The 16,032-nt window shown below is 58.4% G+C and overlaps 1 protein-coding gene across 4 annotated transcripts in view; it reads left to right on the top strand.

The window, feature by feature from the left end:
- The window catches only part of GREB1 (growth regulating estrogen receptor binding 1), a 132,446-nt gene that overhangs the window by 59,372 nt on the left and 57,042 nt on the right, over positions 1-16,032 (top strand). For all 4 annotated transcript variants that reach the window (XM_089326796.1, XM_089326795.1, XM_070069451.2 and 1 more), the window contains one exon: positions 9,020-9,249. In XM_089326796.1, coding sequence (XP_089182922.1) covers positions 9,093-9,249 — 157 coding nt within the window. In that variant the 5' untranslated portion in view covers positions 9,020-9,092. The remainder of the gene's footprint in view (positions 1-9,019; positions 9,250-16,032) is intronic.

Genomic DNA, 16,032 nt, shown 5'->3' with positions numbered 1-16,032 from the left:
GACTTAGGTCTCTGGTCAGCAGAGTTATGGGCAGTCGATTCCAGATTTGGAAAAGAAACTGGAACTCACTCGCCTCTGCTCTATGCTTCCTGCCCTGCGTGTTGGTTCGTTTAGCCCTAAAGTGGTTTCTGCTTTCCCTGTTCTTTAGATGAGAAAATGGAGGATCAGAGAGGTTAGGTAACTTCCCTGAGGTCAAACAGCTTGAGGGAAGCACAAATGTGATTCAAGCCTCCAGTGGTTTTATTCCAGAGTACATGATTTACCAGTGTAGCAAGCAGATATGAACACTCTGCGAGGTGTAAGCTACTTTCATTAAAAAAGATTTATGTATTTGAAAGGCAGAGTGATGGAGGGTTGGGGGAGAGAGAGAGATCTCCCATCCACTGGTTTACCTCCCAAATGGCTGCCACAGCAGGTCTGGGGCAGGCCAAAGCCAGGAAGGAGCCTGGAATTCCATCCGGTTCTCCCACATGGGTGCAGGGACCTAAGGACTGGGTCTTACTTGCTTTCATAGGTGCAGTAGCAGGGAGCGGGATCGAAGTGGAGCAGCTGGGACTCGAACCTGTGCTCCAGTGCAGGATACCAGCAAGGGCTGGCTTAACCCGCTACGCCATGACACTGGCCCCTGAAAATGTATTCTATTTTTCCCCTCTTTTTAAAAAAATTTATTTATTTGAAATGTAGAGTTACAGAGAGAGAGAGAGAGAGAAAGTCTTCCATCTGCTGGTCCACTCCCCAAATGGCCACAATGGCCAGATGTAGGCTGATCCATAGCCAGGAGCTTCTTCCTGGTCTCCCACTTGGTGCAGGGTGCCAAGGACTTGGGCCATGTTCCACTGCTTTCCCAGGCACATTTTTTTTTTTTTTTTTGACAGGCAGAGTTAGACAGTGAGAGAGAGACAGAGAGAAAGGTCTTCCTTTGCTGTTGGTTCACTCCCCTAATGACTGCTACGGCCAGCGCGCTGCGCCAATCCTAAGGCAGGAGCCAGGTGCTTCTCCTAGTCTCCCATGTAGGTGCAGGACCCAAGCACTTGGGCCATCCTCCACTGCCCTCCCGGGTCACAGCAGAGAGCTGGCCTGGAAGAGGGGCAACCGGGACAGAACCGGCGCCCCAACCAGGACTAGAACCCGGGGTGCCAGCGCCGCAGTCGGAGGATTAGCCTAGTGAGCTGCGGCGCCGGTCTCCCAGGCACATTACCATGGAGCTGGATCGATTGGAAGTGGAACAGCTGGGACTTGAACCAGTGCCCATATGGATGCCGGTGCTGCCAGCATGGTGGAGGTGGGCCTTATCTGCTACGTCTCTGTGCACGGCCCCTGAAAATGCTTTCTGAAGCTGGAAAAGCCCAACAGCACGGAGAGGCCTCTGGTCTTAAACCTTGAAGGGAGCTGCTGGGCCTCTGAGTCCTGCTGGTTTTGACCTCACTGGACGTCGTGACCGAGCCGGGCAGAGCGCTGTGTCCTTAGCACGCTGTGGGCCTTCATGGCCGGTGCAGGGCCCTGAGCCAGCCGCGGGAGCTGCTGGAGGTTCTGGAGAAATGCTGTCGTGTGCATGAACCGAGCTCTGTCCTGGCCTGGGTCGGCCAGGTGTGCAGCAGCGGGAGGCGTCGGGGCGGAGGAAGTGGGCCTCGGTTCCTGCTGTCATGGTGACTGCTGCCGACATGGGGGCTCAGGGAGGAGCCAGAGAGTGATTATGGGGGCAGGTTGGGGTAGGACACGGGGTCTGTGGTTGCCCCTTTAGAGATCTGTGGAGTCTCTGCCTCTTGGCTCAACTTCTGGGTGTTCTAGCCTTGAAAGAAAGGAAGAAGTACTCCAGGGAGAGGCCGGGGCTGTTTCTCTTGGGCTGGGCTGGGGTGCGGAGCCCCCTGCTCTGACCCCCAGGGAAGGGCCTGTGGTGCCGGAGGGACAGAGCTGCTCTTGTTTGTTTTGCTGGCCTTTGGGCAGCGTGACCTGGTGGTTCTGCTCCCGTCCAGCCATCGGGCTGTGGGCAGCCTTCTTGGAATGCCTGGCTAGTGGTGCGTCTGTGTCAGGTGGGGCTCTCCAGGGGCCCAGGTTCCTTCCCTTGCCCCAGCAGACCGCCCTGGGGAGCACACCGATAAGGAGGAACCTACGCCAATCCTTTTTCTTTTTTCTTTTTCCCAGTACGACTGAGTCTTGATTTATGGGCTGTATTTTCCCAGGGATAGAGAGAGCCAGCCTCGGTGTTACAATTAGAAAGGGGGAAAGGAAGTACTTAGTACAGCAAAATCAACCTTCAGTAAACACACCCCAGTGAGGGGGTCGCCAAGGGGGCTTAGTCTCTTGCAGCTCAGGAATGAGGGGAGGGGGTCAGTGAAACAGCAGCTTTCCTCCCCCCACCCACAACCCCCCCATAAATTCAGGATTTCACACAAGGCTTGGGTTTCTAGCAGGAAACATGGAGTCGCATTCGTCTGTCTCCTGTCGAACAATCTTGTGGCCACGTCACCTTCAGTTTCTTGCACCTGCATACAAGCCCCTGAGTGACGTGGATGCACATTCGTAGTCCCTCCCCTGGACCCCAAACCCCACTTCTCACACAGAAGGTCCCAGCGCAACAAGTAAGCAGGTTTGATCCATCCAAGAGCATCAGTGTCTTAGGTTTCGGGCAGGCATCACGGCAGGAAAGGCTTATTTATTTATTTATTTTTGACAGGCAGAGTTAGACAGTGAGAGAGAGAGAGAGACAGAGAGAAAGGTCTTCCTTCCGTTGGTTCACCCCCCAAATGGCCACCATGGCCGGCACGCTGCGCCAATCCGAAGCCAGGAGCCAGGCGCTTCCTCCTGGTCTCCCATGTGGGTGCAGGGCCCAAGCACCTGGGCCATCCTCCACTGCCTTCCTGGGCCACAGCAGAGAGCTGGACTGGAAGAGGAGCAACCAGGACAGAACCGGCACCCCAACCGGGACTAGAACCTGGAGTACTGGTGCTGCAGGCAGAGGATTAGCCTACTGAGCCATGCACCGGCCAAGAAAGGATCTTGACTCAGGAGTTGGGAGGCTCCCTTCCGAATTTTTGCATGGATCCTTTAGAGTTGTGGAGACACCCCGAGACTTGCACGTCTGTGTGTGGGTGTATAGGCTTCCTTCTGTGGATGGGGTATGGAGAAGAGGGGAGGGGAGGTAGGAGTCAAGTTTTCAGGCTAGAAGACCCAAAATTGGAGAAGGGACAGGAACACGGAGGAAAAGATGTTGCAAGACCCCCCTTGCAGAAGAGGAACCCCCAAACTTGGTCTCAGATCCTTCTGCCTGGTGCAGAGCCTCTGTCGGATAAAACCCCCAAGAACACGGAGAGAGACCAGCACGTATTACACCAGGGAGGCCACCTAGCCAGCACCAACTCAGACCAGTGACACCTGCAAAGCCCAGACAAGTCCAGTAACTAAGGGGGCACACAGCGTCTGGGGGAGACGGCAGCCCAGGACCAGACATGCACCACCCAGTGCGTTCTGCTGTGCTCGTCCCGTTTCAGGGGTGAGCTGGGTTTGTGTGACTGCTCAGCCCCTAAGTGGAACCCCTGCTTCATCACCACTGTCACAGAGCAGGACGGTGGCTCCGGAACCCACAGAGCCCCTCACTGTGGGTCTCCTTGTTTCATGTTTCTATCTCTAGACAGCACAGGATGTACCGGTCTTCAAACTCATCCTTACCAGTTCACTTTTTTTTTTTTAAAAAAAAGACTGATTTATGTGTTTGAAAGACAGAGTTGAGAGAAAGAGAGAGAGAGAGAATGAGTGAATCTTCCATCCGCTGGTTCATTCCCTAAGTGGCTGCAACGGCCAGAGCTGGCCCGATCTGGAGCCAGGAGTTTTTTCTGGGTGGGTGCAGGGGCCCAGGCACTTGGGCCATCTTCTGCTGCTTTCCCAGGCTATTAGCTGGGAGCTGGATTGGAAGTGGAGCAGCTGGGACTCGAACCGGTGCCCATATGGGATGCCAGCACCACAGGCGAGGCTTAACCTACTCTGGCCCAGCACCAGTCCCCCAAGTGGGGTCGTAACCACTGCACCACACGGCCGCTGCAAGCCTCCCTCTCAGTTTCACTTTCTATAAGCTCTGCAAGGGCCCTGGTGTAGCAGCGTTGCTGGCCAAGGCCCCGGGTCCTCGTGGAGCAGCGAGGGGAGGGGCTGAGTCCCTGGGGCCAGTGAACTTGGCCTCGTCTTGAGCTCTGGAGCCTACAGCTCCAAGATTTTGATGTTGCTGGGCTGGGGACAGAGTTGGGTCGGGGACAGAGCACTGGGAGGGGCATTTTGGCTTTTGGGGTATGGAGTTGGCATCCGTTCCCCTGCGCTGTACGCACACCTGTTGGAGTCTGGATTCTCCTTGGTTTCGTTTGCCCCGAGTAAACTGCCAGTGTTGGTTCCTGTCGGGAGAGGGAAGGAGGACTTCCATTCTTCCTCCCCTTGCTTCCTGGGGCCTCAAGTTCCTAAGACTTTCCTGGGTTCTGTTGTGGGGCCAACTTGGTTGCTTCTTGGGACACCTGTCTTGGTTCCGGGCTGGATTCAGTTCTTGCTTTTCTGAGTCTCTCCTGCTTTCCCTCCCAGCTGCCTGTGGGTTTACGCCTGTCCGTTCCTTCACTGTGCATCCGAGGGGACAGATCCCCTCTGATCCCCTGTGGATCCCATCTGTCCCCTTCTCTGGTCCCTCTTGCCCGTCCTTTATTCCCGGGGCACTTCTGCCCTGCACTTAATTTAGTTGAACTTCAGCCCAACCTCAAGGTGACTGCGCATCCAACCCGAGTACTTGGTTTCGTGGATGGGTGCCGCGGGAAGAGACGGCTTGGGCCAGGTGTCCCAGCGATGTGGATTGCGTGGGGACAGCTCACCTTGGTGACTCCATACTCACCTGGGTCAGTCAGTTCCCCCCCAGCAGGGGTGTAGGTGTTTCCAGATGGGCACCGGCCCTGGGGTTTGAGGTTGGTTTGGTGAAAAACTTCTCACCGGGCCCCTTCCTGGAGGCCTGCCAGCCGACCGGCTGCCTCCTCTGATGGAATGTGAGAGCCGCATTTTGTTCCCTGGAAGCAAGCAGATAGCAAAGGTCTAAGTGACCTCCCCCGCACTGCCAGCCGCACGGCTTCCTGCTGGTTTCGTCTCCGATGTCCCTGTCGGATCGCCGTCCGTTGCTGACTGTGGTGCTCTGTGTCACCTGTCCTTTATGCCCTGAAATCCTCGCCTTTCCATGGGGGTGTTCAGAACGAGCCGGAAGGGAGTGAGCACGCGCTGACCACCAGGTGGGCTGCGAGGCCCTTCACACCCGGCCTCTTACTCCCCATCACGACCAGTCGGCCTTCAAGTGCCCACTTTACAGCTGTGGACCCGGAGGCCCAGGGAGTCGAGCACTGTGCTGTGGCCAGGCCTCTGTGTAGGGTGCACCGTGCTGAGGGTGCTGCCTCCGGTTCTGTGGCTGGCAAGTCCCCTGGACCAGGGCCGGGGGGAGCTGGGCCAGGCCTTGCCGTGCGGGCAGTGGATGTCATTGTCAAGGTGCAGAACGGATCCTGGTGGCGGCTGGAGACTTGGAGAGCTGCAGCAGGAGCCTAGCAGAGATCAGGGGTGGGGTGAGTGTGAGGGCCAGGCCAGGGAGAGAGGGGCGGGGGAGGGAGGGAGAGGGAGAGAGGGAGGGAGAAGGAGAGGGAGGGAGGGAGAGGGAGAGAGAGGGAGGGCAGGAGAAGGAGATGGAGGAAGAGAGAGGCAGAGGGAGAGAGGGAGAGGGAGAGAGAGGCAGAGGGAGGGAGAGGGAGGGAGGGAGAGGGAGAAAGGGACCCTGCCAGGTGCCGTCTTCCTTCCCTGAGGCGATTGGGAGGGTTTCAGCCTTCCAGTCTGACCCTGAACCAGGCCAGCGACCTTAGTTTCCCATCAGTCAAGAGCAGGACTCTGATGAGCCAGGTGTGCCTCTGCCCTTCCCGTGTGGCTCCGTGGCCAGGAGAGGTGGCAGGTCCCACGCTCCTGGGTTGGAGTCCACTGGGGACTGGCAAGAGGGGCCACATTGTCACCGCTGTGCCCAGTGCTCCCTTCCCGCCTTATTCCCAGAATGCTCCCGGTCAGGGTTGCAGGTGCATCACAAATGGGCAGTGCACACGTTTTCTCTTTCCCTGCACTGATAGACGTGAAAGCCGGGCTGTCTGTGCAGCATGGGGACGTAAGATGTCTGGCTTTAGAGTGCGACACCTTCTCTACACCACCCTCCTTTCTTTCTTGCTCTCTTCCCCCACCTCAATTTGCCTTCTTTCCACAAGAGTTACCTCTCTGGTTACCTTTCTCCAAGACTCAAGTTTGTCATCTGTGAAATGGGCTTCCCAGCACCCTCCCATGGCTACCATGCATGCCGTCTTGCACATAGCAGCTGAACAATGAATATTAGGTTTGTCTGTCTTCTCCTTTGTTGCATTCATTTGCCTTAACAGTGGGGCCCCGGGGCTGGTGTTGTGGCACAGCGAGTTAAGCTGCTGCTTGTGACGCCGGCATCCCATGAGTCCCGGCTGTTCTTCCGATCCAGCTCTCTGCTGCCCTGCTACTTTGGCTCCTCCAATCCACATGGGAGACCCAGATGGACCTCCAGGCTCCTGGTTCCTGGCTGTTGTCATTTGGGGAACAAACTAATGGATGGATGATCTCTCTCCCTCTCTCTCTCTCCCTCTCTCCCCCATAACTTAACTCTGCCTTTCAAATAAATAAATCTTTTTTTTTTTTTTTAAATGATGGAGTCCCCTGGGCTCTACTCTGGGTGTGAACTAGCCAACAGGACCCTGAGCACATAGGGTCCCAGAGTCCCGACCGTATGCGTTCAGCCAAGGGACGGGGCTCTGCAGGAGCTCCTGGCCATAGAAGCAGAAGGGGGTGTGATGGCCGTCAGTGACCACAGTTGAAGGGACCAGCTGCCCTGCATGGAGGAGCCCCACGTGTGGCTGCTCAGCCCTCAGTCTGTGGTGGCCGCCGGCTCGGCGTGGGCTGCGCTGCTGCTGACCCCTCTTTGTGTTGGGCGAATTCCTGCAGCAGCCCTGCGAGCGGCTCATTCCCCTGGCGGGATGCCGAGGGGCCGTGGGCAGCAGCTACTGCCACAGCAGGAAGTGCTTAATGGTTTCCATTTACTTTGAGTTGGAAGAGGGGGAGGCTCCTCACCATAGAGACGGAAGATCAGCGAGGCTGCACCAGCCTCCAGGAGAGAAACCGGAGCTCCTCCAGGGCCCCAGGGTGGCATCTGGACCCCTCTGCCCCCAGCAGGACGAGGACTGGTGGGGGTTAAGGCACCCCTCCTGAGGCAGTGTGCGGCTATTCCGCGTGGGCGCCTCGTGCTGGTTGGCGAGTGCACGAGAAGCAGGCAGTGACGGAAAGGAATCCAGTCACCTCGCCTGTTGATAGAACCTCACCCACCACCTGTCAGACTCCCTTAGCAGGCTTAGACAGCTGAGTTTCTGCAGGCCACAGCCCGAGACCAGCACAAGTGGGAGGTTGCTGAGATGAGGCTGAGCCCTCCCCCACCCAAGTCTGGGCTCAGAGGAGGAATCTGAGAGCGATCGTAGGGTCCCGGAGATGCAAGGAGAAGAAGGGAGGATATTTTGTCCCAACCCGCAGTGCCACAGCAGAGGAGCTGCCTCCACTGTTGTCCTTGTGAAAGAGGAGCCAAAACATTGAAGTCGGCAGACGGTGATCGAGGGACCACTGCAAAAAGCACAACAAATCGAAAGGAAATCGAGGAAAACATAGAGTAGAGCCACTTAGTGAACCAGCCAATGGGCAGGAAGCAGGAAGGCAGACATATTTCAGTGTTCTTGGGGGGGGGGGGCTGAACATACAAACGTGAGGCTGGCGCTGTGGCCTAGCGGGTAAAACCACCTCCTGCAGTGCCGGCACCCCATATGGGCACCGGTTCGAGTCCTGGCTGCTCCACTTCCGATCTGGCTCTGTAAACTGTTCTGCCTTTCAAATAAATAAATCTTTAAAAAAGAAAATACAGACATAGCCCTGTGGACGGACGGAAGGAAACGTCTGAGCAGAATGAGCATTTCCACTCGGTGGAACATTAGCAGTTGTGAAATCACACGTAAGGGGGCGGAGTGAAATGCTTACGCTAAGTGGAAGATGGAAAGGTGGTATTGAGGACAGTCCCCCCTCTTCTCATCCCCAAATTCCGAAGGGGATTTCAGTCTGTGCAGAACATGGCACGGGCTCCCCGAGGGGGCGCAGAGTGAGCCAGGCTCCAGTGCGGAGGGATCCAGGAGACCCTGCGCTGCCTCTGAGCTCAGACGGCGGGATGACACCGGGTCTGGCGGCCTGGGGCTGCAGGCGGTGACAGCTGCCATGGGTGCCTTCTGGGGAGGGTGCCAGCACTCTGAGATGGGGTGCAGGATGCTTGCACGTGGCACACTGTGGCTATACCGGAAACCACTGAACGGTGTACAGGACGCGGCGTGGTCTGTGGATTACGTCTCAGTGAAGGTGCACAGGGAAACACTCTCCAGGTGGTTACCTTGGGGGATGGGAATCTCGGCGCTTTGCCTCTCTCCTGTCATTGCAGATTTCTGAGTTTTCCTAGCTGTAATTCTGCATTAATTCTATACTGGAAACATCCCATAAACTAAAAATAGCATGTTGTTAACTAAACATCAGCTCTTTGCCAGACACAGCAACATTAAGCAACCTGCTGGCCTCGGTTTGGAAAAGGAGCTGTGGGCACTCCTGGAGTCCTCCAGGCTGGGGGCTGGCTGTCCCGGGCTGCTGAGCCCACAGCTGGATGCCCAGCAGGTGCTGGGAGGTGAGGGGGTGGGGAGAGGACCCCATCTCTGGGAGCAGAGGGGATGGCTCAGAGACAGCCCCCAGTGGAATACCAGTGAAGGTGTTGGGCTGGGCGATGCTGAGTGAGGACGAGCTGTTGCTTATACAACTTCCTGTAATTGCCCCGTAGTGGCTGCAGCCCCGGGGACCGCCCTCCCCCTCCCCTCCCCCCCCTCCCCTCCGTGCTGGGCGGAGGCCCACAGCCCTGCCCCCTGACAGCCGCTCTTGCCTTCTGCAGGCTCGGGAGCCAGGCTCGCTCACTCCCCCTGCGATGCCGTTCTGAGCCGAGGACTGCGTCCTGGCGGCTGAAGATGGGAAACTCGTACGCGGGACAGCTGAAGACGACGCGGTTCGAGGAGGTTCTGCACAACTCCATCGAGGCCTCGCTGCGCTCCAGCCACCTGGTGCCCAGGCCCATCTTCTCCCAGCTCTACCTGGAAGCCGAGCAGCAGCTGTCCTCGCTCGAAGGTAGGACGTGCCCGCCTGTTCCTCTCTGCACGGGGCTGGTGTCCGGAAGGGAACGCGAGACCCTCCTCTTCTGCTGGGGTAGGGAACGGCGAGCGGGCAGCCAGGGATCACGAGGAGGAGAAAGTGGTGTAGAAGTCCTCACTTGGGGAAGATGAGAGCGCGTTGCAGCCTTCGTGAGCCGATCGATTGGATGAATGGGACAAAGGAGGAGGGCCGTGGGGCTTGTTGTGAATTGATTGTTACGCGCTTCTTAGGCGGGAGACACAAGTTTGCTCGGGTTAGGAATTTTGCATGCTTTGCACCCTCAGCTATGTACTTTTCTCCTTGTTTTGAGACTTACGGCCACATCCTTGCAAAGTGGTCCACGTGGTTTCTCTCCGAGATGGTGGCGACCAGAGCCCTCCTGAATCTTGAAACCCAGAGCAAACCCTCCTGAACTTAACCTTTGCTGAGAATCAAGTGACTAAGTGACCTTCAGCCCGGGAATGACTTTGGGGTTTACTTAGTCACCCAGAGGATAAAATCATTCTGTGCTTTTTTTTTTCCAAAGCTGCACATGTTCATGTCAAAAGCAACCCTGCAGCAGTTCATAGTGCTAGACAGCTACTGCCCTAGAAGTTCTTACTGCAAGTTCAAGTCTCTGACTCCTGTTACCTGGAAGCTTCAGCAGCTGTAGGGGAAGAGGGTGGTGTGGTCTAGAGCAAATGCAGTTAAAGAGGAAACCCTAGGTGTGCGGGCCTGGTGCTGGGTGTTCCTGAGTGTGTGTGCATGTGTGTGTGTGTCCATGAGTGTGTGAATGTGTGTGTGTGTGTGTGTATGATGTTATTTCAGAAGGTTCATGAGAAGGGAATATGGGGAAAAAAGCAAGGATTTTGATTTTTAAACACATACTGATTTTCATTCATTTAAGAGAGAGAACTCTCATTTGCTTGCCCACGATGGCCAGGGTTGGGCTTGGGGTTGAAGCCAGGAGCTCGGTCAGTGTCTCCCACATGGGCAGCAGGAATCCAGTCACGTGAGCGGTCCCTGTTGTCTCCCAGGGTCTGTGTTAGCAGGAAGCTGGAGACAGGAGCCCCGGTATTGAGCCCAGCTCCCTGATGTGGGCCACAGGTGTCTGAAATGCAAGGCTAGCCCCTGCCCTAATAGAGCCTGGCCTTTGGGTTCCACGCTCCGAGTGGCGTCTGAAGCACTCCCACGGGTCTTCCTTTGCTTCTCGTGGTCCCGAGAAGCTGTGTTGAGAGGAGAAATGACTGACGGGCTACCGATGGCAGTCTTGCACACTTGATGCAGACCTTAAGGTCTGGAAGGCTTGCCCGCCACAGCTGAATGTGGGGAGAAGGAGGCTGGGGGCCACGAGGGAGCAGAGCTGCATCCTTGGCTCTGGGACTGACCGGGTGGGGGTGGGGGAGGAGGAGAAAGCCCTCTGGCACCAGCTTTTCACCTGCTGGTCTCCCGGTGGCCTCCCTGCGTCTCTAACGTGCAGGCTGTGTCTCTAACGTGCTGACTTCGCTGCGGGCCGTGGCGCTTGCCAGGGACAGAGCTCAGGAGGCACATTCACCGCTCCGGTGCTAACGTCCAGTGGGCCTTGCTGACCCTCCACGCTGGCGTGGACACTGGAGCCGTCCTCTGTGTGATCCTCCCATTGGTCTAGCAAGCTACAGGACACAGGTCCCCTGAGGTTTTGCTCCTTTGGGGCAGGCGTGGGCGGGAGGGGAGGTCCTGTGCAGTTTGCCCAGTGTCCCCATAAACCCAGCCTCTGCTGCAGGCCTTGTTTCTGCATCATAAAACACGGCGGAGCAGACGGCTGGCGGGGCCCTGCCTTGTTTTGTCTGCCCGAGCTCTGCCAGGGCCTCCGCAGACAGGAACAGTGCCGAGGGCTCGTGCAGCCCGAGCTGCTGACACCCGTGTACCTGCGAGGGGTGACCCAGGGGCCAGCTTTCTTTGTTCTTTGCATTGGGGCTCTTGCCTGCCGCCTCCTTCCGTGGGAGAACCTTTCACACGTTACTGGTTTTTTTTTTTTTTTTAAAGAAAAACCAAGCCCAAGGCCGGCGCCGCGGCTCACTAGGCTAATCCTCCGCCTTGCGGCGCCGGCACACCGGGTTCTAGTCCCGGTCGGGGCGCCGGATTCTGTCCCGGTTGCCCCTCTTCCAGGCCAGCCCTCTGCTGTGGCCAGGGAGTGCAGTGGAGGATGGCCCAGGTGCTTGGGCCCTGCACCCCATGGGAGACCAGGAAAAGCACCTGGCTCCTGGCTCCTGCCATCGGATCAGCGCGGTGCGCCGGCCGCAGCGCGCCGGCCGCGGCGGCCATTGGAGGGTGAACCAACGGCAAAGGAAGACCTTTCTCTCTGTCTCTCTCTCTCACTGTCCACTCTGCCTGTCAAAAAAAAAAAAAAAAAAAGAAAAAAAAAGAAAAACCAAGCCCAGCCATTGGGGACAAGTACTTATTAAACGGTACAGGTAAATTCCTATAAATCGCTGACGCGGAAAGAAAGGGGGTTGAATGCAGACACGGCGATGGACAGTCTCGTGCTCCCTGCACGCGAGTCACCAGGATTCATGGGAACACGCTGGGCTCCCTCCTGGCCAGTCGTATGCCAGGCTTCTGGGGGCTGCCAGCCAGCCCAGAGAGCTGTGGAAGTGTGCCTGGTTTGGTCTACACCCGGTCCAGCCCACACCTGACCTAGCCCACCCTTGGACCAGCCTGTACCAGTCCAGCCTGCGCCTGGTCTAGCCTGCGCCTGGTCTAGCCTGCACCTGGTCTAGCCTGCACCTGACCCAGCCTGCGCCTGACCCAGCCTGCGCTTGGTCTAGCCTGTGCCTGACCCAGTCTGTGCATGGTCTAGCCTGCGCCTGGCCTAGCCTGTGCCTGGCCTAGTCTGCGCCTGGTCTAGCCTGTACGTGACCCAGCCTGCGCCTGGCCTAGCCTGCGCCTGGCCTAGCCTGTGCCTGACCCAGCCTACACCTGGCCTAGCCTGTGCCTGGCCTGGGCTGTGCCTGGTCTAGCCTGCAGCTGGTCTAGCCTGTGCCTGACCCAGCCTACACCTGGCCTAGCCTGCGCCCGGCCTAGCCTGCACCTGGCCTAGCCTGTGCCTGACCCAGCCTACACCTGGCCTAGCCTGTGCCTGGCCTAGGCTGCCCCTGGTCTAGCCTGTGCCTGACCCAGCCTACACCTGGCCTAGCCTGTGCCTAGTCTAGCCAGCTCTGGGCCAAGAAAAGCTTCTCAGCCTCTTGTGGCCCAGCACGTCTGGTGTAACCTTTGACCCTGTTTCCAGCTCACTGCCTCTCCTGCTCTGTCTTTGACTTCTGGGACTTCAGCCCCTCCCCCTGCTCAGCTCAGTGGGGTAACACGGGACGTTCCTGGGGTGCCCTCCCCCTGCTCAGCTCAGTGGGGTAACACGGGACGCTCCTGGGTGCCCTCCCCCTCCTCAGCTCAGTGGGGTAACACGGGACGTTCCTGGGGTGCCCTCCCCCTCCCCCTCCTCAGCTCAGTGGGGTAACGCGGGGACGCTCCTGGGGTGCCCTCCCCCTCCTCAGCTCAGTGGGGTAACACGGGACGTTCCTGGGGTGCCCTCCCCCTCCTCCTCCTCAGCTCAGTAGGGCAACACGGGGACGCTCCTGGGGTGCCCTCCTCCTCCTCAGCTCAGTGGGGCAACACGGGGACGTTCCTGGGGTGCCCTCCCCCTCCTCAGTTCAGTGGGGTAACACGGGACGTTCCTGGGGTGCCCTCCCCCTCCCCCTCCTCAGCTCAGTGGGGTAACACGGGACGTTCCTGGGGTGCCCTCCACCCCGGGGCTCAGTGGGGTAACATGGGACGTTCCTGGGGTGCCCTCCCCCTCCTCAGCTCAGTGGGGTAACACGGGACGCTCCTGGGGTGCCCTCCCCCTCCTCAGCTCAGTGGGGTAACACGGGGACGTTCCTGGGGTGCCCTCCCCCTCCTCAGTTCAGTGGGGTAACACGGGACGTTCCTGGGGTGCCCTCCCCCTCCTCAGCTCAGTGGGGCAACACGGGGACGCTCCTGGGGTGCCCTCCCCCTCCTCAGCTCAGTGGGGTAACACGGGACGTTCCTGGGGTGCCCTCCCCCTCCCCCTCCTCAGTTCAGTGGGGTAACGCGGGGACGCTCCTGGGGTGCCCTCCCCCTCCTCAGCTCAGTGGGGTAACAAGGGACGTTCCTGGGGTGCCCTCCACCCCGGGGCTCAGTGGGGTAACACGGGACATTCCTGGGGTGCCCTCCCCCTCCTCAGCTCAGTGGGGTAACACGGGACGCTCCTGGGGTGCCCTCCCCCTCCTCAGCTCAGTGGGGCAACACGGGACGTTCCTGGGGTGCCCTCCCCCTCCCCCTCCTCTGCTCAGTGGGGTAACAAGGGACGTTCCTGGGGTGCCCTCCCCCTCCCCCTCCTCTGCTCAGTGGGGTAACAAGGGACATTCCTGGGGTGCCCTCCCCCTCCTCTGCTCAGTGGGGTAACAAGGGACGTTCCTGGGGTGCCCTCCCCCTCCTCAGCTCAGTGGGGTAACACAGGACGTTCCTGGGGTGCCCTCCACCCCGGGGCTCCTGCTCTGGCTTCGGGTGCCACCTGTCTGAGTCCTCCCGGGGTTCCCCCTGTTGCCCTCTGACCTTTGGCATCTTTGTCACCTCCTGCGTCCTTGGAGCCCTGGCTCAGAGGTCGGGCTGATGTTTCAGACAGAGGCTCTGGGCCTTGCCCCTGACTGGGGGAGCTGCTGGGCATTGCTGGCGTCTGGGGTCCAGGCGCGACCCTGCTGCAGCCACCCCGCCTGCATCTGAGGACAGAAAGGTGGCACTGGGCGTGGCCTCCGACCTGTTCTCTCCCCTCCCTTTGTGTGCTGCCTGGGTCATCTTGGTCTTCCCGCTGCCTCTGTGTCCACAGGGCCCAGGAGGAAAGAGACACCAGGAATTCTTGCTTCACTTTCGTCCGTGACCTTCCCAAGGTCGCACCCCCCCCCCCACATGTTCAGTTCCCTCTGCCTTCTGTCCCAGTGGCAGCTTTAAAACGGTGGCCAGTGCCCTGGGCACATCACATCTGGAACATTCTGGGCAGCTCCGAGGGCCGCATCTCCATGTGGACCACAGTAGTTCACAGTTCAGAGCCACTGCAGGGCGTCCCCGTGCACAACAGAGGGTGTGACGGACAGGGAGGTGCCGCGGCTCCCCCGCCAGCGCCCGTCTGAGTGCTGAGATGCACAGTGTCTCCATACATGCGATTTTGTCCGTCTCTCAAGACCACCGCGTGGCCCAAGTCAGCTGAGAGCAGGACGCGGGACAGGCGGATGGAGAAGCCAGCCCCGTGCACGTCAGGGTGTGCGTAAGGACCCCGCCGTGTGGAGGGTCTGTGTGCTGCGTACAAGTGGCGTTGAGAGAGAGGCCATCAGAAAGGTTCTACCTTAAACAAGCTGAGGGGCTGGCCTGGGAAGCTCTCTCTCTGGAACACCCGCTCTCCGCTCAGCCTTGTCCCGGTGCCTGTAACACACGGCCCAGGGGTGGGGGCAGAGCCCCGCCCTCCAGCAGCCGAGAGCGTGGGGAGCCCACAGGAAGTCCACTCCTACAGAGATGGGCTCAGGCCCTGGGACCCCGGAGATGTCCATGTCCATGGTCAGGGTTGGGCCCACCTTGTCAATTCCATGTGTGCTATGCCTCCTGAAATACTATTTTTTCTTAGAAAAAAAAAAAAAACAGCTCAAGTATTTCTTTTGAAAGATGTTTTGCTTATTTATTTATTTGAAAGGCAGAGTGGTGACACAGGGGGTGAGGGGGTTGGAGAGAGGTGAGCCCGGGAGCGAGGAGGCTGTCTCCCACGTGGGGGTCAGGAACACAAGTGCTTGGGCCATTATCTGCTGCCTCCTCGGCACATTCCGGAAGTTGCAGAGTCAGGACTCGAACCCGGGCTGTCCACCATGGGACGTGACCATCCTAAGCCGTGGCTTCAGCTGCGGTGCCACCATGCCCACCCCACAGAAATATTGTTTCTCTCACTTGTCAAGCTTCCTAAAGCCCTGGCATGCCTGGGCTGCTTCTAGAATGTTCCGGAAGGTCTCTGTGTGATAGCTTTGAGCGTGTCTGCGTGTCTAGCATTGCGTACCCGCATCCTTCCCTGGGGGACAGTGACGGTGTTCAGTTTCACGGCTCTCACTGTGTAAAGGCAGTTTGCCTCCGTGGGATCTTCTAAATGGAGTGGTGCGGTGTAGGGGCAGCGTGGGCGGCAGACACGACTGGGACCTTGCAGGCTGCGCTGCTTTGCTGGTGGTTGAAGAGCTGTAGGCCAATCAGCGCGTCTCTCTGAGCCTTTCCTGTTAGATGTGACAGCACTGTGTTCTTGGCATGGGAGTGCCTACTGCCCACAGGCTTTGTGCTCGGCTCTTTCTAATTTTCTTTTGAAGATTTACTTACTTATTTGAAAGGCAGAGTTAGATTTATGGAGAGGGGCAGAGACACAGAGAGACCTTCTATCTGCTGGTTTACTCCCCTGATGGCAGCAATGGCCAGGGCTGGGCCAGGCTGAAGCCAGGAGCCAGGAGCGTCCTCCGGGTCTCCCACATTGGTGGCAGGGGCCCAAGCACTGGGGTCATCTGCTGCTGCTTTTCCCAGGCCACCAGCAGAGAGCTGGATCGGAAATGGAGCAGCCGGGACTGGAGCTGGTGTCCACATGGGATGCCGGTGGTGCGCTGCAGGCAGCTTTCCCCGCTACGCCACGCTGCCGGCTCCTGTGCTTGGTTCTTAGGAGCCAGTTACATGTGTGTTAAACCTCCAGCACGTGTGCAGAGTAGTGGATGG

This window comes from Oryctolagus cuniculus, chromosome 2 (genome assembly GCF_051225735.1).
Source record: "Oryctolagus cuniculus isolate XC-2025 breed Fujian yellow rabbit chromosome 2, ASM5122573v1, whole genome shotgun sequence".
Taxonomy (NCBI): Eukaryota; Metazoa; Chordata; class Mammalia; order Lagomorpha; family Leporidae; genus Oryctolagus; species Oryctolagus cuniculus.
The sequence above is the reverse complement of the archived record's forward strand: the minus strand, read 5'-3'. Positions and strand labels throughout refer to the sequence as shown.